The 22,363-nt window shown below is 43.6% G+C and overlaps 1 protein-coding gene across 5 annotated transcripts; it reads right to left on the bottom strand.

Moving 5' to 3' along the window:
* Positions 1–15,226: 15,226 nt before the first annotated feature.
* TMEM72 (transmembrane protein 72) lies at positions 15,227–21,415 on the bottom strand. 5 transcript variants are annotated; one of them, XM_048946696.1, is made up of 6 exons: positions 21,046–21,415; positions 18,658–18,906; positions 17,697–17,763; positions 17,215–17,286; positions 16,475–16,614; positions 15,227–16,289 (listed from the first exon to the last, which is right to left on the bottom strand). In XM_048946696.1, exons 2-6 carry the CDS (start codon positions 18,803–18,805, stop codon positions 15,829–15,831), a joined length of 888 nt encoding a protein of 295 aa, XP_048802653.1. In that variant the 5' UTR covers positions 18,806–18,906; positions 21,046–21,415; the 3' UTR covers positions 15,227–15,828. The 5 variants fall into 5 exon arrangements, with proteins under 5 accessions (XP_048802653.1, XP_048802655.1, XP_048802654.1 ...); XM_048946698.1 differs by lacking the exon at positions 18,658–18,906 and having other exon boundaries at positions 17,697–17,904; XM_048946697.1 differs by lacking the exon at positions 18,658–18,906.
* Positions 21,416–22,363: the final 948 nt, after the last annotated feature.

Genomic DNA, 22,363 nt, shown 5'->3' with positions numbered 1-22,363 from the left:
TAAAATAATTTTTAAAAACTGTTGCACCACTGACATCTGATCACAAACCTTTGAGTAATGTAAAAACTACAGTAGCATGATAGTAGGAGCTTGCATTTCACAGACCTGAGATGAGGAGCTGCCTGGGTGCATTTATGAAAGAGGATAGTTTTTTTTAGAACTTATACTTGCAGAATTATTCAGTGTAACTTTTCATGCAGGACAGAAAAAAAAAATTCTAGCAAGTGAATACAGACCTAAACAAGCTTGATTGGTTGAGAGGTGCTCTTCTGGGAAGCTGTCCATTTCAAATCTGCGCTGGTCATTCGAGTTGCTAGTAATTCAGAGCCTTCTTTGCTGATGAAATGCTGGCAGAGCATTCCAAAAGTTCATTCTTTCAGATACAGGGAGAGTGCCAAACCAGTAACTGATATTAAAAGGAAATTAATACTGCGGATGTACTAAGGAGAGTAGTCCACTTTGGTTTGTAGCAGAAAACAATAGCACGTAGAGTAATTAGAGTTGGTTAAATGAAGGCAGTTTGTCTACCTTTTTATTCAGAATACCTAGAAATTTCTCTGCTGTGAGCCATGCATTCCTTTGTCCCTAGCTAATTCCACCAAGAAACTTACATTATTCATAAATGCTTCAGGATCATTTTTCTGATTTCTTCTGAACAACTAATTCCTTGAAACAAATACATCACAGTAAAAAAAAAAAGGCCATATCTTCTCTCTGGATAAAACAATATATACACCTGTCAGGAGTCCTGCTCTGCACTTGTGTCCAGGCAAGTTCTATGCTTTTCTGTGAGAGAAGCGTTGCTCAAAACTAAATGCAGTTAGTCTGATGCTCTCTACTTGTTAATTAAACTGAACAAATCTGACTTTAAACATGTCTGAGGGAATTTGGCAGCAGTCTGGATTCTCTGCTAATATTTGTGTTAGAACGTTGCTCTCCATCAAGGTGAAAAGCATCAGAGAACCCAAGGAAAGGAACATTTTTGTAGAAACTGATTACACTCATTCTTTGGAGAAGGAAGTCACTTGTGTTACAAAGCCAATACCCTATCCTGTATGTTAATCAGGGAACTTTTCTAGGTAACTCTTGGGGATGTTAGAATTATTGGGCAAGTCAGTTAAGTTATTTATCATCTAGGTAAGGATTAAGGCTTCTAAATGAAGTATTTATTTGTAGTTGCCTAATGTAATTTATAAAGAACTGCTCAGTGGCAAAATTTCTCCAATCTGTAAAATGAGAATAGGGAAAGGAAAAGAGAGCTTTGATAAATGTAACGATAGGTAAAGACTGAATGTAATTACATCCAGGCTTGTTTATGAAATTGGAACTGGAAAAAAAATGTGAGGAATCTGGCCTGTTTGAATGAATACACAGCAGCTTTACAATCTATGCTCTCAGCTCAAAAATGATGCAGGATCTTTGGATGAGCATTCCCTCTGCAGTATACAAATATCTGGAGCATGCTGAAAACTCAGTGGTTCCAGTGACATATCTCTAAGATGGACTGAATTAGCCAGCAAATCTACTGCATGTGTTATTTTCCCACTCAATGAGATTGTGATTGTTTTCCTCCATCAGAAATCTTGGTTTTTGTATGGTTTTGTTTGTTTGTTTGTTGTTTTGTTTTGTTTTTAATCACAGAACAAATGCACAATTTATATTCTCACTTCCTTACTTTCTGATATTTCCTAAAATATCTGTCTCTTTTGTAGGAAAAGGAAGAGACATTATAAAACTTTATTTTTGCCTAGCTGCTCTTAGGTAAGTGAAAGTGTTACTGATCTTGAGCCAGAAATCGTGTGTTCTGCTGAGCAGCTGAGGGATGGAGACTCATTTTGTGGGTGTCTGAAAGCAATGCTGGGCAAAGAAGGCAGTGAAGTGTTGATCATCCAGTGTTTTCCCCACAATCATGTAAAATATTGCCAATAAACATCAATTTCTTTCCCGTTCCTCATTCCCTCTGATAATGTTTGAGCTTTCAGGTGTTAGCAGAGAGGTGACTCCTTTTGTTTTCAGACTTCATGCTTTTCATCTCCTCAGCCATTACGTAAGTAACCGCCTTTTCTTTACAATCACAGATAGCTGGATTTTTAAGGAGAATACCAGCCTCCATGGACTGGCATTGCAGGATCAGGACAGGGTTTGTTCTGAGAACAGATATTGTACCTCATGAAATTGTAAATATGGAATTCTTGTTTACTTACAGCCTGCCAATTCCAGCTTTTCATCTTATGTAGAAACAATAGGATGCACTCTGACTCTTTGATCACAGATCACAGAACCACCAAAGTTGGAAAAGACCTTTGAGATCATCCAGTCCAACCATCCACCTATCACCAATAGTATTCACTAAACTGTGTCCCTCAATACAAAATCCAAATGTTCCTTGAACACCTTCAGGGTCGGTGACTCCACCACCTCCCTGGGCAGCCCATTCCAGTGCCTGACCACTCTTTCAGAAAAGTGGTACCTCTACAGATTTCATTGCACATATTTTTCTTCTGTTCTTTTAAGGTTAATGTTGTTCCCCAGTTTAATGCTGTTGTAAGAATAGTAGCAGGACATTTTCCTTTATTTGTATTATTTGCAACCAAGGTGTCCACAAAGTGGGTATTACCTAAACGTAGTTAGGAAGCTTGAATGTTTTTCCATATCCTTATGGACATAGGAAACATACCCGTAAGGCTGTGGGCCTCAAGCATACTGCAAGCTGGCCAGCATCACCCAGGTTGGAACTTAGGTAGGTTTGAGAAGGTGGCCACGTCTTCAGAATAGGGAACTTATGAGGCTCTTTGTGCAGAGTATAGACATGATGTGGCCATGTTCCCTATCTGATGTCTGAGCTACTCTTCAATGAGAAATATAACAGCCTAGGTTCAGATTATGCCAAGGAAATAGGAAAATAAATGATTTTCAGAGTTGGGCTTAGCATGTGTTTCCAAACTTTGTCTCCTTGTGGGGTTGGGATTTCTTTGTTTTTTTTTTTTTTTTAATCTTGTGTTTACCTCCTTGCATGTAAGTAACATCTTACATCTTTTAGGACAAGAGGTAATGGCTTTAAGTTACTCTGGAAGAGGTTCAGGCTGAATATTATGGGAAGTTTCGTCTCAGAAAAGTGGTGATGCATTTGTAGAGGCTGCTCAGGGAGTTGGTAGTGGAGTCACCATCCTTGAAGGTGTTTCAGAACTGTGGAGGCATGGCATTGAGGGACATGGTTAGTAAGCATGATGGGAGTGAGACGATTGGACTTGGTAGTCTTAGTGGTCTTTTCCAGCCTTACTGATTCTATCTATGGTCTTCCCTCCAAGACCACGTTAAACAGCAGGCTGAGTAGCAGAAGACCGGGTAAAATAATCACTGAGGTGTATTAGCACTTGTCTGGAGCAAATGCTTGTGTTGTGGAAAAAATATGATTGAGGTGTGTTCAGTTGATTATTTTGACCACAGATACATAATCCGTTTTTAGCTGACAGGCTTCAAGGGGAGCTGCTCACTGTATGAGCAGGTGTAGGAGTCAGTAGAAACGCTGAAAGGTTGAAGTACTGCTGTCAAGGTTGTGGCTGCAGTTTCACAATTGTGGGTATGCTCGAAAGAACTTTAAACTGGTCGTCCCAACTGTCACTGTATAAATGAGTGCCTCTGCATAAATTGTTGGCTATGTATTCAGTTTTCGAAACCTCAGCTCCTTGTTTTCTCTTGGACAAAAAGCAACACAAAGGATATATAATCCCTAGTATTTTGATAGTTTCTGCAGATTTATTCCTCTTTCTACTCCCTCGTGATTCAAGATTAGACCTGGCTCTTCCTGGAACTGAGGTAAGAATAAATACTTGCAATATGCTGAATATAGTTCTTCATGGATCAAATATGTCCTTTTGGCTTCTTCAGCCAGTTAGCATATGTTATTATCAGGAAAATCGGTCTATTTTGAGTGTGTTATGGAGGGTGTTTAGAGGATGGTATGTTTAACTGAGCAACAGCCATATTCTTGTTTGAGCTGCTGGCCAGTCATCTCCAAGGAGACACAGCAGCAAAAACAGAAGGAACCCTTCGTGTTCTCTTATGGCCCTAAAAATATTTCATGCCAGTGGTGTGACGAGTTGTTTGCCAAGATTGAGCAAAACACAGTAAGAACTAGGAACAAGGGCTACTAGTACATTCTTCATGACAGCTATGGGACAACTGCAGTCTCTATCAGGGCAAGGCCTGCCCTCAGCCATCCACCCCTCAACAGTTCCTGGGTTGGAACACTCTTGCCTCCCAGCACAACCACATCCTAGTGGTGAGGCAGAGTCCTAAGGGACTCCTAATGGACCTTATACCTCTCAGCAGCAAAGGGAGAGACTCCACTTGAAGATGTGCATAATAGGACACAAGTGCAAAATGTGATGTGCTGTGTTCAAGTGGCACTGCCTGAATGAGGGAGTCTCATCAGTGCTAATGCCATCATAAATCCTTTATACTCTGTTGAAACTGGTATTTTGACACACTTGTAACTGGTCCATGCTGACCTGAGTTGAGCGTGGACTGGAGTGAGCATCAGCATTAGTTATCCCACATTAATTAGTCCACCATAAAAATAATTAAAAATAGTAACAAATTAAGATGATTACCTTGTACTTAGGGAGTAGAATTTTGTTTTGGTCTTTTGCAAGGAAAACAGCATGATAGAAGTGTTTAAACCTTATCTATAGAATGTACTTTGAATAGCAAAGCTGCATACCAAACACAGTTTGTGTTTTCAGAACAAGCTTTTCCTTATAAAGAAAAAATTTGTCTGCTGAACCCAAGTTGATACTTTCCAAAAGCAAATGAAGGACGTGGAGCTGTTCATCACCATTGTGCCTAAATCACTCCTGCTTCCAACGTTTTTGTTTCTCTCCCCTTGCCCAGCTGGTACCTCTGTCTACAAGGATTTTGTGCACAGGCTGTTCCTAGTACTTGTCTGAACAGTGTCTGAGTTGTATTTCAAGTTGCATTCCTGTTAATCTGAGTAGTCATTCCAAATACTGGTAGGTAGCTGATAACTGCATGAATATTGTTGCTAAAATCCTTGCCTAAGGGATATCAGATTTGATTCACATGAATTATAAAGACAGGAATATCCTTATTACAAGGTGTGATGACAGAAACTTAGGAGAGTAAACTGTTGGCAACGAAGAAGTCAGTAATGACTTCTGATCACCTGATTTATGTCCCTGATATTTGCAGGAAAGTTGGATTAGGTGACCTTTAAATGTTCCAACTCTATGGATTTTATTTTTCTGTGATTCTGTAAGTATTTTCTTTTAAAATAAGGTAATAAGTATCCGAAAGAATAATGATTTTAAAAGATTTTTTTTAATTGACAAGTAGATTCTTGGAGCTGGTAATGCTTTCAAAATTTTCATTTAATCATATCAGAACTCTTCTGTGTTTGAAAAATTGTTCTTTGAGCACTAGGTAAAGCAAATACTGGTTTCTTACCAGCTTGTACTTCACAGCTGGTTGCAAATTCGACATTTCCAGTGACTGGGGTATTTCTCTTGCTTTTCTGTTTCTTCTCCTGATCTTTGTACTCAGTGATGCTGGGTAGGATATGATTACATACACTTGCAGTCCTTCTCTTCTCTTCTCTTCTCTTCTCTTCTCTTCTCTTCTCTTCTCTTCTCTTCTCTTCTCTTCTCTTCTCTTCTCTTCTCTTCTCTTCTCTTCTCTTCTCTTCTCTTCTCTTCTCTTCTCTTCTCTTCTCTTCTCTTCTCTTCTCTTCTCTTCTCTTCTCTTCTCTTCTCTTCTCTTCTCTTCTCTTCTCTTCTCTTCTCTTCTCTTCTCTTCTCTTCTACTCAGTCATCCATTTTTTTTTTTTTCTCCCCCATGAAACAGATGAAGACTCAGTCCTTTTGGCCAGGAATGTACTGGTATTAGTGAGAAATGGTCACAAGGCTTGAAATTTGCCTGTGAGCATACAGACACACAGAGACGATAATCCCCTAAGCATTGTTTCCTTAGGAAGACAGCTTAACCATCTTCCCTTAGGCTTAAAATAACTGTATGGTTCTGTGCTATTGCTGGATTCATACTGGCTTTGTGTATGGGAAAGTGACTGTGCCATTGCAAAGCAAGATTTTTTTAGAGCTATATTCTTTTCAAAGGCGTGCACAAATGTAAAGACGTACAAACATTTTGCATAAATGAGTTCCTCTGATGTTATTTACTCACCCTTAGTCTTACAGGAAATGTGCAAATGTGTATAAAACTCGTATCTTGGGCATATATCAGGCACTCAGCTTTTTTAATTTTATAAGACAGCATTCATTTCCTGTAGAAAGAACCAGCTTATGAAGCACTCCGAAGCTGGTGTCATTGCCTTTTTCACTGGTGAGCATTATTCAAATTCAAGGAGGGAGAATCCAAAACTCTGTTTGGAGAAAAGCTGAGAAGGCTCTCCAGAAGGTGGACAGGAGGTTCCAGTTTGGAGTGATTTCGGCAGATACAGAAAGATGCACAATATTTTGTAGAGTGAGTTCCTGCATGTTCATCATCATGGAAGTTGTTGCACGTGCAGAAATGTCCTCTTCTGACAGGGATGTGGAGCAGGTCAGCTCATCAGGCATGGTGATGATTAGTCTGTAATTTTAATCTGAGGCTGCAGAGAATTACACCCTGGAGTTTATTTGTGAGAAAATAAAATCAAAGCCAGAGCTACATAATTGTTTATGTCAAACATATTTCTATGTGTGGTACATCAACTGTCAATTACTAGTGGGTGAAATCATTAATACTAGTGGGTGAATGTGCAATACAGGGTGTGTATGTACAACCTTCTCCTCATAGTGTTTATTTTTCACGTAAATGACAACCTACGTTGCAGGGACCATACTAGGGAATGTCAACAAGTGATCTGCTTCCCATTCTTTTTTCTCTCTTCCAAAATCACTGGACTCTGCTATCTGTGGGACCTTGGGTGAAGAAGAGAAGTGTAGCAAGATGAGGAGCTACGGGAGGCTCCAGTAACCATTGATCCAGCAACAGGAAGTACTAAGCATAGGCTTAAGCACTTAGTTTTAGATGTTCTTGAGTTTTCTACCTGCCTCTGGCATTACTCCTTGGCTTTGTGAGCATTCAGTTTATATGAACCATCTTCTTCTTGGATCATGTTTGGAGGTATGCATGTTTTATCCTAATCTGCTTAAGGTCATTTTGTTCAAGAAAATAATAATAAAGAATGAAGACTGAGCTTGCAGGTATCCTCTGCTAGGCTTAAGCAAAGCAACAACCAGATTTTCAGATGGAAAAGATTTCCATCTGTGATGACTGATGGGCATAAGCTAGATAAACTTCTGAGCATCTGCAATTTGCTGTTGTCTGCAAATTGTTTACTGTTTGTAGCTGAGCATTACAGAAAACATGAATTAAAAATGGAAGGTTGTTTACAAGGGGAATTCTGAACAGTTTTTCCTTTTCCAGGTGACACAGGATAGCCAGCTCTTAGCATTCGGAGCTATGAGCAAACTCCTGCCTCATTAGGAACTCCTAATGAGTTTTAAGCTTTTCTCTATGACTGCGAGGCTGGCATCCTCATGTGACTGTGAGCACCAATTTTAAGGGAAATACTGACCAACATTTCAATAAAGTCCTAGCTGTGTAATAAGTATATTTGTTAATGGTTAAGTCATTGTAGTTTAAATTATAGTTTGTCATAGTTACTACAAACATGGCAAGTATATTTATATAATCATAGAATATCCTGCATTGGAAGAAACCCAGAAGGATCATTTAGTCCAAACCCTGGCTCCACACAGGACTGCTTAATTAGACAGTATGTCTGAGAGCGTCATCCAAAAGCTTATTGAGCTCTATCAGGCTTGCTCCTTGACTGCTTCACTTATGAGTTACAAGCAGAAAGGTCCTGATATTTTCCTTAGACTTCAGAATACATGATAGATGATTTTATATGTTTGTACCCAGTACTCCCATGTTGTGCAGGTTAGATTTCTTTTTAATTTTATTAATGATATATTTGGTTTTGGAATTACCTCTAGTGGTAAGTCTACTTTATGCCCAGACATTTCTGATCATGGTATATTTCCTTACATGCACTACAGGGACAACAGGTCATTGTGTTTTCACCCATCTGTACAACACCTACAGAGTTAGTCTGTGTGGGGAAGTGAAGAGCATATGCTGCAGAGGTTAGTGCTATTTGTGTACTAATTCCAGAGTACTTGCTGCCTTTGAAACACCAGATGCACTGTGTTTCAGCTACCATGCAAGCATGCATGCATTTCTGCCTGGGAAATCACAGTCAGCAGTGTAAATGCACCTAATTGGAGACGGTCATCCTGATACGTCCCACCAAAGCAATGTGGATTTACTGGAGTAACACAGAGTTAAATAGCAGGCTCTCTGCATTGCGTAGCAGGCACTATGCAATGCACGCTTGTCTTGCTTATTCGTAAGAGATATGGGAGGTCATTTCATGTAAGCCTTGTTTGCCAAATATGATCGTGGCACGATGAGGTGTTGTATCTCATGAATGTGCAAAGGAAAAGCTTATTTGCTGCAACTGTGTCATGAAAATGCGCCATTCCCATACACACCCTGGTGTGCCTTGTCTCTGTGCGCCATCCTGTCACCTAACTCTACAGTGAGGTAGTGCACTTTGTCCCACTGTTCTTCCCATGAAACCACACAGCTATGCTGCAAGAAGCAGAGGAGTTTTGCACAATGTGTTTAAACCATCTCAAAATCCAAAAGATGTTGAAAAAAGCTATACAGGTTAATCAATCATGCATTGACATGTTTGCTTATGCTTGATGTATGTTTACTTTTTTCAGTCTGCCTTCTGGCCTTTCGAGAGGAAAGAACCACTCCTAATTTATGCAATTCAATTTGGAGTTTCAAATTCAAGCATATGTTGCCATACTTCTGCTTTGGATGAATGAAGTAAGTTTTCCTTTACCCTCTCCTTTCTTGTGAGGTGAGGCCACCTCCTAACCTAGCCTGTCTCCTGTCCTTTGCTCTTCTGTGCTTCAGTCTTCCTCGTAGTCCTATTGGTGTCCTCTGCTCTCACTGTTTTCTTGTGTGTCCATCAACACCTCATGTCTGTCATGTTTACTTTTTGTTTTAGTGTCTTCTTATGTTTTCTCATCTACCTATCCTTTTTTTAACTCTTTAGCCTTTCATAAACTCACATTCCTCCTGTTTCTCAGCTTTCCTGCACACAGTTTTCAGTTCTGCCTTCATGATCCTCATAGGTGTTTTCTTACCTCATCACTGTTTTTCTGCTGTCCACCATAGACCTTTATATCCTATCAAGTAATCACACATACCAAAGCCCCAAGTGAAATCCTGGTGCTTCTAGTCATGAAATTTACTCAATTATATCAGATTGCTGATCTGAAGAAGTAATATTTCAGTGTAATACTGTTGGTTTATTTCTCTAGACCATACAACATATAGCCATTTTTCTTCAATTTTCTTTTTCTTTTTTTTCTTCATCATTTATTTATTTATTATCATATGGAAGAGAGAGGCAGATGTGGAGAAAAATACATTTGAGAAATTATCATAGTTTTAAAGCAGGATCAATAACTTTGGACTTCAAGTCTGGTTCGGGATCAGTCCTCAGGAATTCCACTTCTTCAGTAGTGGGTACTTGAAGTGCTGCCTATGTTGGAATTACATTTATATTACCTGAAGTTCATTCTATTTTATTCAATTCCAGTCATGGTTTATTTCATCTACTATGTTTTCTGACCCAGGTATCCTCCAGAACGCCACGATATGATTTTTTTTATACAACAAATGCAACCTGTTGTCTCCGATCTTTTTTCTGTATTTCAGTCATGCAGTAGATTTTATTTCTGTGATGTTGATGATAAAATTATTTTCTGACTGCTTTTCATACATGTCTGTTTTAGAGTAACTCATATGATACAGAGTAAATTTACAGACTCATGAACGTAGGGCCCCGTTAAAGTTTCTCACCACTATTTTGAATAGATTGGATTTGGGAAAAAAAAAAAAAAAAAAAAAGTGTTAACAACAATGTAGAAAATAAAGTCTACTTGGTTTCAGTACAGCTTCTTAGTAGCTGTTCTGTGTAGAGATTGAGCCATATAGACACATACACACCTACTCAGTGAGAGTGGTCAGACACTGGAATGGCCTGCCCAGGGAGGTGGTGGAGTCACCGTCCCTGGCAGCGTTCAAGCGGCGTCTGGATGAGGAGCTATGAGATATGGTTTAGTTTGTGGTAGCAGTGGTAATGGGAGGAAGGTTGGTCTAGATGATCTTGTAGGTCCTTTCCAACCTTGTGATTCTATGATTCTATGATAAGAAAATTTCTTAAGGAAGTTTGTTTACAAATTAATCGTTGTTAATGATTTTCTGCTTGAGACTAGCTTTAGCTTAGTCCCATTCAACTCATAATTTTCAGTGTTCTTGTCTGACATATCATTTTTCTAAAAACTTTTTAAACCCTAATCTAGTGGTTGGTAACCCTGCCCATGGTGAGTGGTTGGAACTGGATGATCTTTAAGGACCTTTCCAACACAAGCAGTCCTATGACTCTGTGATTCTACTCTTTTTAGGAAGTAAAGAAAGTCATTTGAATGGCCCATTTGAATGCCAGAACCATGGAAATTACAGTCATATAAAATATATAAGACATTGCCTAAGCTGATTTTTCTTTAAACATTTAAATTGCTTTCATGACTTCATGCTTTTGGAGAAATAACTACAATAATTACTTTTGGTAATAATACAGAGTAACAAAAATAAGCTTTACACAGTATCTCCACACAGCCCCAGAACTGTATTTCGCAGGTGTTGACCACGCAGGGGTGGAAACCATGGAAAATCCTGGGATGGCAGCTGCAGCCAAACTTGCAGTAGTACACTGCTATCACTGACAGCTACAAGCAGGTAACAAGAAAGCAGGGGGTCTTCTCGTGGCAGAAACTGCGCACTGGCTGCAATAGCATTTCTCTTGCAGTACAAATTCATGTGGTGTATTTGCTTTTGCCTTGCTGGATAGTTTCTATCACATCTTTTAAAAGATACGTGTTCCCTGCTGCTGTTTCAGGAAATAGCAATGTTGTAATTAATTGGCTTGAGACATTCTCAACTGTGGCTACAGGACACAGAACAAAATCTGTTTTATCATTTTGTGCCCATGTTTCCATGGTTGAAAGTGCTACTTAAGTACTGTTTATGTTATTAAATGCTATTTATAAAGCAAAGGCAGACAATAACAGCAACCTTATGAGTAATATAAAATTTTTGAGAGTATTGCATAAGGAACTGTAGACATGTGCAGGCAAAACAGCTATGAAGAGATGCACAGGCCTGGAAAACAGAGGCACTGTCGTGCTGTTTTTGGTACCAAGGGACTACATCTTCAGACTGAATCTTCAAAGGCCTTAAACATCTCCAGGTTAGCTACAAAAGACCTTCACTCATGGCATTGCCTTCTCAGAAGTGTGGCTGCTGTATAGTCTCCTTTCTCTGGGCTATAGGTGTGTAATCCAAAAAGCTAGTTGGGAAATCAGATTCCTGGCATTTTACATACAACACCAAAACAGGATTCATTAAAGTCATATACTGAGTGAGTAGCTGCCTAGAATTAGTTTCCTAAAGGTATATTAATCATTCACTAAGCTATAACCTAAGTGCAACTATTGCACCTGTGGTATGCAGGTTGGCGTTTGGCAGCTAGAAGCCAGATTCCTGCCCTTGCCCACCCCATGCCAAGACGATGTTGACAGTTAACAGCTCTGAGGAACATCAGGCAGGCCTGGCACTTGGTTTCTGGTCCTTGTAACTCTCTGAAGAGCACAAAGTGAGGGAGTCCATCCAAAACAGGATCAGAACTTCTGGCCTGGGCATAGGAGAAGCTTGTGAATGTAATAGGATAAGGCATAGGGCTGTGAAGTGGTAGTGTTGCAGGTATGTCAACATGCAGCACTTATTTCCTGATCCGCATACGAGAATGGAGGCAGGTTCTCTCCTGCATGTTCATGTGACTCAGCCCTGAGTCAGGAGCTGCTCATGCCACTGAACCCAATGCAAGGCTTTACTGCTGCAGGTGTTGCTGTCAAATAGTGTTGTGATGAGTTTCCAGAGCACTTATACATTCAAAGCAGGCAGACTTTAACTCATGCAGGAAGGTGTTTGGAGGAAACTTTGGAATTGTTTCTGTCAGGGTTACCTTGTGGAGTTTCACCTCACACACATACTACTTCTGGATGATTCATTTCCTTTCCTTTCAGCATATGACACCGTAGGAGTTTATAGGCTGATACAGTTAACTCTAACTCATTGGGCTAATCCTAGTGGATTAGCTGCTTCATGAATTAGCAGTAATAAATGCAAAAATAATATACCAGGATTCATGTGATGCTGTGTGGACTGACAGTTCAGGCAGCTCAACTTCAGGTATCACTGCAAATCACAGTTGATTGCATCAAGTTCTTACACTTTCTTTTCCTGCAATCACCCTGCCTCAGTGAATTTTCCATGCTGATACCTCACCCTCCAACTCTCCACTGCCTCTGGTGCTTTTGATAGACCTTGAGGTGCCTCTCATAACAAGATATAGAAAGAGGGTCCAAAGGAGAAATGAACACTTCAGCAAGCAGTCTCTGCAAGGTCATCCAGCACCCCCTGAGGGTGAGTATTCCTTCTACACTGGGATTTTAAGGAACTCCTGAGGTTACATTTCTTTGCACAGCTGAACTGCTCTAACAGTCTGCTGCCTTTGAAAAGGGTGCTCGTATTCCCCTCACCTCCTTCATTTTGAGCCTGGCCCTTTCTTCCATGGATTTATTTGGCTCATTACCCCTAGAAGACAACCACCTGCTTTCTTTTTCCTAATTATTTTTCTTCTCTGGGCTACTGAGCTCTGTCAGCTGAAAAAGCTGGAAAAAAACACTAGGATGGGATGGACGGTAGGGAGCAGAGCTGGGGATGCGCAAAAAGTGTAATGTGGAACAGCAGCTCAGCTTGTGTGATGTGAGTGCGTCCTTCAGGGTTGTTTTGGGCTATAGCTTAGATGCCTCTGAAGGAGCATCTATCTCCAGAATTACTGGTGAGCCAGAGATGGACCTTAACTGAATGAACAATTTAACACAGGAGTAATGAGCAGATGTTTTCCAACCTTCGTCTTCTAGGGCAGCTAGCTGTAGTGATCAAGAAAAGCCAGGCCAACAGAAGGGAGCAGGCAAGAAAAGCATCTAGGGATATGGAAGAGCACTCTGCCCAGGGGAATTCCCAACAAGGCTGAGCAACCACCTTGCTGGCAGCTTTCCCTGTCCCATTTCCCAATGGAATTCTACATTGAGACATGTCTGAAAACAAAAAGGCCTGATTCTGCAGATGCTAATGATTAAGAACTCTATAAATGCATTTCACAGCACAATAAAATTTTGGGTGAAATTTGCTTTTCCCCACCCCAGAACTCTCACTCCCCTTGCCAGCTATCTCCACTGTCATATGGGTATAATGTGTGGGTCTGCTATGTAAGGACAGATGTGTGACATTTGGATGCAGGTTGGCTGTGTGCACCCAGGCTGTCCTGGAGCTTTGCTCAGAGCTAAGAAGACAGTGGCATAAATTTGATCTTTCATCAGCAGATCAGTTGATCTATGAAGAGCTCTGCCTTTTTGATAACTCTTATCTCTATGTATATATTTAGTTATTCAGCATTCAGAGAACAGCCTGGGATGATGCAGAAAGTTGCATGCCACTAAGAGTGGGTATAATGGGCAGAAGTGTGACTGAATCAAGGAGCTGTCTCTGAGCACAGCCTTTTGGAGAAGTGGATAGGGATGATACCCTTTCAGCATGGCTAGGGTAGGGCCTTTGATGGTATGAGTATGCTGCTTGATTATCTGCTTTAGAGGAAAATAGCTTCATATTCATTTCTTCATGTGATGAGTAAACCAGCTTGTGAGTGGAGCTGTGACTTTGTTCAGGGTATCAGTGGGGTGGAGTTAGTCTGTAAATTGCTTCAATTTTCTGAATATAGTTCTGGAGGCGTAGGAGGAAACTAACTCTTCCTAAAGTCAGATATCTATGTGACTCTTCTTTAGCATGCTATTTTGGAGCAGAGGTTTAATTTGGGCAACTGGAAGAAAGAGGTCTGTAATCTCTGCATTGTGTATAGAGCAGATAGATAGCAGTTATCATTTCAAACATCAGTGACAGAACAAGCTTTTTTTGTTCATGTCTAGTTGTAGGAAAGACTGAGTGTGTGAGACCAACTTTAAGCCCCTCCTGAGGACGGTTTCACTAGCGAACACAGGCAGTCAACCACTGTGAGTCAATATCTTCTGCCTTCTTCCCCACCTATCTCCCATAACAGGAACAACTTAATCAGAGTTTATTAAAAAGTTGCACTGAGTTCTCATCACTTTCCTTTTGCTTTTTGAACATTTGCTCTTCACATTTTCCCATTTCCCTTCAAAATACATCACTTTCCTAAATGGCAATTGTGGTGATTGTGTCTCAGAGAGATGAATATTTAAAATGAAGCAACGTATTTCCAAAAAAAAAAAAAAAAAAAAAGTCCACACTGACTTCTGTATTATTATCAGCCTAAGCAGATCTCAAGGATTTTCTGTCCTTCACCATCCCCCACTCCAGCACTCATGTTCAGTGTCCAAGCAAACTACTCCTTCCCATGTGCAGCCACAAGAGTTGCCTGGTGCTGATGAGAGTGTCTTGCTGATAGCATCTGCAGGCACACGCTGAGCTGTAGGTCCCTTTGCTAATGGATCCGGGAGCAGAGAAAAGAGTCTTGAGCTATCTGCCCTGTACTGCTCTGGTAGAACCTCAAAGAGGTTACAAATCCTGCCTGAGGGATTGAGCAGGAAAGAAGTGCTGTATTATAGGTAAATGGTCCTCAAAGAGCAGAGGATACAGTAGGATTAAGGCAAAGGTGAATACTTCAGGGATTGGAGAGGGCCAATGGGGCAGCATTGTAACTTTATTATTGCCTTTGCCCTCTGGGGGCCGTATTTAACACAGTCTGATGAGCCAACCAGTGCAGTGCTGAACCTTGGAACTTGAGGTGCTATGGCATTCCAAAGCTCTTCTAACTCCAGAAGGCTCCCTAGGGTCCTCCCTGCTCCCACAGTGATGTAACTCCCCTGCTGGGCCCAGAGTATTTCTCAAAGCAGAACATTTAATAAGAGCTAGCTCCAGAAGAGTGCTTGATAACTCCAAGCTTCCATGAGCACAACAAGGACAGTCAGAAGACAACTGTTCCCAACAGGGGCTGCTTGATGGATGGTGGTAGCACTCTTCCTGCCTCTTACTGCCTCATAGGAAGCAAATGCCATGGCTGTGATGTTAGGCAGAAGCTGCTGCTGTGGCATGTCATTCTGTAATAGATGATGAATGAAGCCATAGAGAGAAATTCCCAGGAGGAGAAACCTTACTGTTTTTCCAATGGGCTGGTCAGTCCATGGCCTGTCCCCTGGGCATGGTGTTGTAGGGCTGCAGACTACCACAGTCCCTGTCACCAGCTCTGCAGTCCTGATCTGTACATGCAGTCCCTGCTTAACAGGTGAACCAGCCAGGGTAGGGAGGGCAAGAAGGGCCATTCCTCCACACTGGGGCATGGGTGACACACACTCCATCCCTCATCCTCCTTACTAGCTGTGGGGTTGGCCTGTGGGATTTCCTGCTGACCTGCCAGGATCATAGCAAATGCAGAGGAAGCTGTGATACTCTAGTCATTGTGGCAGCGCTGCCCATGGCACAAGGTCTATCAGCTGCCTGAATCTCAGAGAGGAACTCAAGTACAAGTGTGCCTGCCTTATCCTTGTTGCTGGTGAGTCCTCAAAACAGTCCTGTGGGACTGAGGGGTGTGAGGACGACAGGGGTATCAGGAGGGGTGAGGATGGGTGCTGTATCTGATGTGGTTTCTTCAGTCTCACTTTCCACATCATCCAGGCTTTCGCTGACAGAAGGGATGATTTGCACCACCTTCTCCTGGAAGTGCACTTGCTTGCGTGGGGCTGGTGGGACCTCCGGTTGGAGTGCAGCTGGATGGGTCAGACTTCTGTCCTTGCTGCCCTTCAGGATGCTCTTCATGTGGCCCAGCAGTGAGCAGTGCTGCTCCCTCTGGGCCTCATGGAAGGTGTAGGTCTGCTCAGTGTCACCAGCAATGGTTGGGGCTGCCATAGTAGCTGAAGGGTCCACGTACTGGCCTGCCTCAGGATGCGCGTCTTTGTGCCCTGAGGTCTTTCTCCTCTTGCTCAGCAGGAAGTAGGCCAAGGCAGTGAGAACAAGCATGGACCCTGGAGAGAAGGATATATTGGTTGAGCGTTGGCCCAAGGTGAAGTGCTAGCCAATAAGTGTTTGGTCCAGTTAACTCAGCACTGCACACATCCTCAACATCTGTGGGTCTACCAGTCCATTGTTCCCAACAGACCATATTCGTCTTTCATTTGCACCACTCCCCACCCCAACTCAGGCTCCTCACCAGGTATGGTGACATGCCAGACGATGACGGGATGCAAAAAGCAAGCCACTGAGAGCAGAGTGTACCCCAGGAATTTCTGGAAACTCCCTGGGCGTCTGGCTTGCTTCCAGCAGGAATGTGCCAAAGAGTCGGGCTCATATCTGGAGAGAGAAACAGAAGTCCTTGTACACCAAGTGCATGCTGAGGGGGTTTGGACCTAACCATGACCTATCTAAAGGTTCAGACTCTCAGTCTAGTTTGCCAAGAAAAACTGGTGTTTTGGTTAGGGAAGCTAAATGAAGTCTGAGCCCTGAGTGTGGTGGGCAGAAGTAGTAAGTCAGCATCATATGTGACCTCTTCTTGGCATGTTTATACCTACTATTTGGATTAAGGTGTTGCCTCCTAGCAATTGGAGATTTTGAGCTTATGCTGAAAGTCAGCAGAAGAGTGTAAGGATTTTCTACATTTTAACTCAAACTTCTGCTGGGCCCTTGTATGACTTTGTACCATGTGCTAAGGAGATGCTGCAGACTAGGGTTTGTCATACTGATGCTTAGCAGATTATGGCACAAACTTGAGTTAAAACATGTTTAATTAGGTGTGGACATGACTCCACTTATCTCCCTGCTGCACTACTGCCATGGCAGTAGGGGCAGGACCTTTGGTGTGGCAGTTGCAGCTTTGACAGGTCTGATGGAAGTGACAGGTTGCCCTGGGCAAGTTGCACAAGGGTTGAGAAAGACTGGACAGGATCTACTCACGTGAAGCACATCTCCAGGAACAAACTGAGAAAGAAGAAGCCTTCACAGACAGTAACTGCAATACCTGAAAAACTGAAAGGTGGAGTTGTCAGGGAGGCAGGGCTGGGCTCTGCAGATGGAAGAAGGGGCGTAGAGGGCTGGGATCTACTGTTCCAGTCACAACAAAGACTGTTTGCTAGGGTCTGAACACTCTCTACCTGGCTGGTTTATGGAGGAAAGCTCAAGACCTTCCACCCATGGAGGGGTAACTTGCAGCCAGTGTCACTTCTGGCCTGCCTGAATCTACATTAGCATGAGGAGAGGGTCATTCTCACTAACAGGATTAACTTACTCATTGGAAGCCTAATGAGAGAGTTCTCAATTCCCCAAAGCCTTTAATACTGTTTCCTGCTTCTGTTGCAGGCTAGTTTGGTGCTATATTTGGTGGAGGAATCAACCGTGCCACCTCTACTAGCTCTGAGTGCAAGAGTAAAAATACTCACAGCAGGTAGAAAGCCAGGCTTTTGAACTGCCCTCGCTGTAGAGTTTCTACACCCACGCCGATCAGCACTAGAAAGGGAAGGCAGCAAAGGTGTTGACTGCTGGCTCAGTTTGTGATTCTCTGGTGTCCCATCAACTCCCAGCATCCATGCCCTGGTGTCTATGGCTGTTGGTGCATCTGCTTCTGCTCTGTATCTTTGGTGACTCAAGCTGACACAGGAATCCTGAAATCAGAGCTGAGTGCTGGCCTTGATGTACAGCTCATGAACCAAACACAGCAATATACCAGCAGGCAGCCTTGCTGCTGCATGGCCTGGGAAGATGTGCTCGGAGAATAACAGCTTTGGACAGAGATAAGCAATGGTGTCTGTCCAATGTCTTTCCCACCCTCTACTGCTGCAGAGACTTCAGTCGCACTTCCCCATCTGCTCCTGCCTCATCCCACACATCTGTGAGCCTCTGATGAGGCGTCTCTGCTCTGATCCTCTCCATGCCCACCAGCAATGCTGCACCCCACATGTGGCTGTAGGGCAGAGGCAGGATAGGTGAACTGTGCCAGTTGCATTCAGGTAGGGCTGTAGCCATGGCATTAAAATTCTTTGCTAGCCAAACACAAAAACCTGTAAGAGGAGCAGGCAGATTAAAAACAAGGAATGAACATCCACCCAGAACACAAGCCAGCACAGCACACTGGGGAGTCAGTTTAAGGGGGATTAAGAGTATTAGCAAGGCTAAAGTCCTTCCAGGACTGGTCGTTGGGAGCCAATAGCTTTATGGCATGCAAACTTTCCTTCAACTTCCCTCAAGGGTATTTCCAAAATAGCACAAAAACAAAGTGTTTTGCACCAGCTGCAGGGAGCTTGTTCAGCGCACACTGGCCAAGACATGAGGTGCCAGTAGGCTGTGGTTACTCTAACACCACACTGAAGTTAGAGTATTTTTCCAGATTTTGGATTACATTACCTGAGCTGTGGCTGTGCCCCACCCAGAGGTAGGTTACCAGGCTCACAAGCAGGGAGCCAAGCTCTAGCCCACCATGGCCATGAGGTGGGCCAGTACTGTGAGTCTGTGCCTGAGCATGCTGTGCTGATCCAGCCAAGCCAAGACCCATCTGGACGCTGTGGTTTTGTTGGTTCTTGCTGTGTCACCTGCAGCTGCTGATCTCCTCTACTGGCCCCTCCTGGCTCCTGGGGAACATATGGGGCCCACGTCCTGTCTCACCCAAGCAAAGACAGGGAATATCACTGTCATCAGAGGGCTGTGAAGAGACCAAGCTGTGCAGTCCTACACACAAGGAATTGTCCTTCATTATCCTGTGATAAATCGACTTTCTTAACACTTTTCTATACAAAGTCAGAATTCATCTATTCAGTCATTCCCCACAGACAAATGCAGAATTCAACAGCTCTAGACTCTGCTTTGCCTGGGGAATTTTTCTGATTTTGCACAGCTTCTGCTTTATCTGCAAAGCTGTTTGGGTGAAGTATCTACAAAAAGCAAAGGGTTGTTTCTGAAGTGTTTGTTTGGGCTTGTTGCTGCCTTGATTTGGATCTTCTCCAAATCATGTGGTTAAAGGCACATGATTAGGAATTAAATGGTTGAAAGCATGAGAATTAAGAAAAAAGTAAAGACTCTCTGGATGCAGAAATCACGAGGCCTAAAATCTCCAATTTACGGAGATACCCCCAACACAGAGGTCATCTGTGGGATGGTTTGATTGCTCCTCACTGACGAGCAATGGACAACAGGATATTTCCTGCACAAGAAGCCCCATTGCACACCAAGGTCCTGGGGGAAGGAAGGGTTACATTTTGTGGGCAGTCTTTTGTGTTTGCAAGCCTATGGAGTTGGCCAGACCTTCTCAGGATCAATTAGTGAGGCTGATGCACTCTCCTCTCCCTTTCATTATTCTTATTCAACCAAAGCCTGTGGGATTCCTTTCTGCGTGGTTTCCATTTCATGTGAAAACCTCATACACCTCATCAGGCACTAAGCGCTGCATCAAGCTGTTTTCTTACCCCATTGAGACACACAAAAGAATAAAGCATGGGCACCTCCCATTCCTTCACTGTCCTTTTGGGAAAACCAGTTGATAGTAGGAAGGCATCAGAGCGGAGATATGGAAAAGTACAGAGACTGGCAGTGCAGCTGTCTGTACTCTGCAGCTGCTCAGCTGAGGGTACTGCACTGCTGGTTTCAAAAAGAGCTACGGGAAGGGGTATGGATGATGCAGAGTGTGGAAAATAGCAAACAGTCAAGAGAGATTATATTCCATTGAGACTCTTCCAAACTGTAAGCTACGCATTCATTTTTACTGTTCTAGCTTTAGTTTTCCTGCAACAAGACCGTGTTTTCACCCAATAGTATCTGTGTGAGTTTGGAGCTTTAAGGATGAATATGATCAGCATAGGCTCATGTGGGCCTAAGGAGGATGGGAACAGACAGATTTGCATTTACTAGTTAAAGCAGTGTGCCAGCTCCTGCCTTTTGCAATCTCAATACGATGTGCTGGGGAGTTTGTACAAACTCAATGACTTGAACCTCTGCACTTTATCAGTCTATAAAGTACACTGTGGAGCACAGCCTCCATTGTCCCAGCAGGGCTCCGGGTGTCCTTGGGGACCTGTGTGCTCTCCAGCTGACCTTTGTGCTTTCTGCTTCGTCCCTGACTTGAGCAAAGTGTCTGCAGTTGATAAAGGAAAAGCCAGGGTGGGAGGGCCTGCTGTGACCTACCAAGCGATGTCTGAAATCCAAAATTCCTGGAGTCTGACACAGGCACCTGAGACACTTCTCATCAGGAACCTCTGTTCACACCTCCAGCCATGAGGCAAGCTAAGCCTTTTGATCTCTGCTTTGCTGATGGAGAAACTGAGGCAGAATTCTACCTGCCCTCCCCCATGAGAGAGAGTCAGCAGCAGTACCAGAGTGAATATCTGAGCTTACTGCCCCTGCCCTGGCTATTTATCCCACCCAGAGTTGTGCTGTGGGACAGGGATGTCCACTACAGCCCAACTCTGAGTGAATGAGACGTTGCACCACCATGGCAGCCCAACAGTTTTGTGCTGTCCTGAGTATTTTGCTTTTCAGTCCCACTCACACTATGCTCGTTCCTCTGCGTTTTTACAAGAAAATAACTTGGCTTTCTTTTCCACCTGCACTTTGTTTTGTCTTATACAAACAGTCCATGCACCCAGCTCTTTCCTTTGATGTGTCTCAAAGCAAAAAGGAGCAAATTCCCTCACCCCCCTTGCAGCACGGAACAGTGGCTAGACCTGGCCAAAGCCTTAGAAACAGCTCAAGAGCCCCCACCCCTATGCCCTATGCTAGCAAAGAAAGGGAGGTCTCTCTTACCTGCTGCAGTGGTGATGCCCAACAATCGGCAGGTGTACTCCAAGGCACTCCAGAATGCTTCCTGCCGCATGGTGAAGATGATGGAGGTGATGCCAGCTAAGAAGAGGCTCTGTATTCAGACCTCCAGCTGCAGGCTGAGCCTCTTGTGTGCAGGTCCTGGTGACCTTCCCAAAGGACTGGCCACCTCCACAGGGGCAGAACAAGCTGCCACTGCAGGGAACCAGTCAGCACTGCCTCAGGGTTGGAGACACTTGGCCTTTTCCCCCTCACCCGCCCTCCCGATGATGATTAATGATTGGTAAGGGGGGGTGCGGCTTTGGGAGCATTTGCAGCCTTGCAACTGGGGTGCACGCGTGGCTTTCCTGCTCCAAGGCAGCAGCTCTGTAAGCCCAAGCTGATTAAATGCATGTGAAGTCATTAGTGCTGTGCGGCTCCCTGCAGGTTAACTATTTGTGAGGAGGATGATGCTTGCTTTTGGCAAGGAAGCAGAAGTCTCCTGGTAGATGGCGGGGCTCCTGGGCTCCCCAGCCTTTCAGTGGCACCACAGCCATTTGCACTGGGGTCCCACTGGTGCGTGGAGTGGTGTCAGAGGAGGAGGGCTATGTGTATGCATTCTGGCCTATTTGTGTTGGCTTTGGCAGACAGCATCAGGATCCTTGGCCTGTCTCTCTGGGACACAGTGCTTCTGAGGAGGGGCAGCTCTCACTACAATGAAGGCTGAGATAGGGCAGTGTGCACCTACTCACGACCCCACATCCCACTGAACACACCTCATCTCACAGGGGTCACCAGTCCCAACCTACTGCCTGGGTGGGCACAGCCTCTGCTCCCAAAGCACAACAGGAGACCTTTGCACACACTGGTGCCCACCAGGCTGCGACTCACAAGGCAGTGATCTCATCTGCTGGGCAAATCGCCATGGCTCCTGCCCTCACTGTGCCTCCTGCCAGTGTGGGCTCAGCACAGATCCCGCACATATGGGTTTCCCTCTCTGTCACCTGCCCCACAGCATATTTTTGGAAGAAACAGGGATTTAGGATCTCCACAGCTGGTGACTCAGCTGTGAGCCTACAATTCCTTCTCAAGAGGGATGGACAAACCAGTACACACCAGCAGAAGAGCCCCCAAGGGGAGCAGATTCCACTGGTGTCCTTCTCCCTGCCCACTGCCACTGGCATGCTGCAGGAATGGCATCCACGCTCCTCTGGCCAATGGCTCCAGAAATTACTGCACTGACTGAAGAACCCCAAGTCTGCAAACTGTCTGGATGCATTTTTCTTCACTACCTTTTTTTCTTTTTTTTTTTAACCTTGATGTG

This window comes from Lagopus muta, chromosome 5, assembly GCF_023343835.1.
Source record: "Lagopus muta isolate bLagMut1 chromosome 5, bLagMut1 primary, whole genome shotgun sequence".
Lineage (NCBI taxonomy): Eukaryota > Metazoa > Chordata > Aves > Galliformes > Phasianidae > Lagopus > Lagopus muta.
Note: the sequence above shows the minus strand (reverse complement) of the source record. Positions and strands in the feature narration are given on the sequence as shown.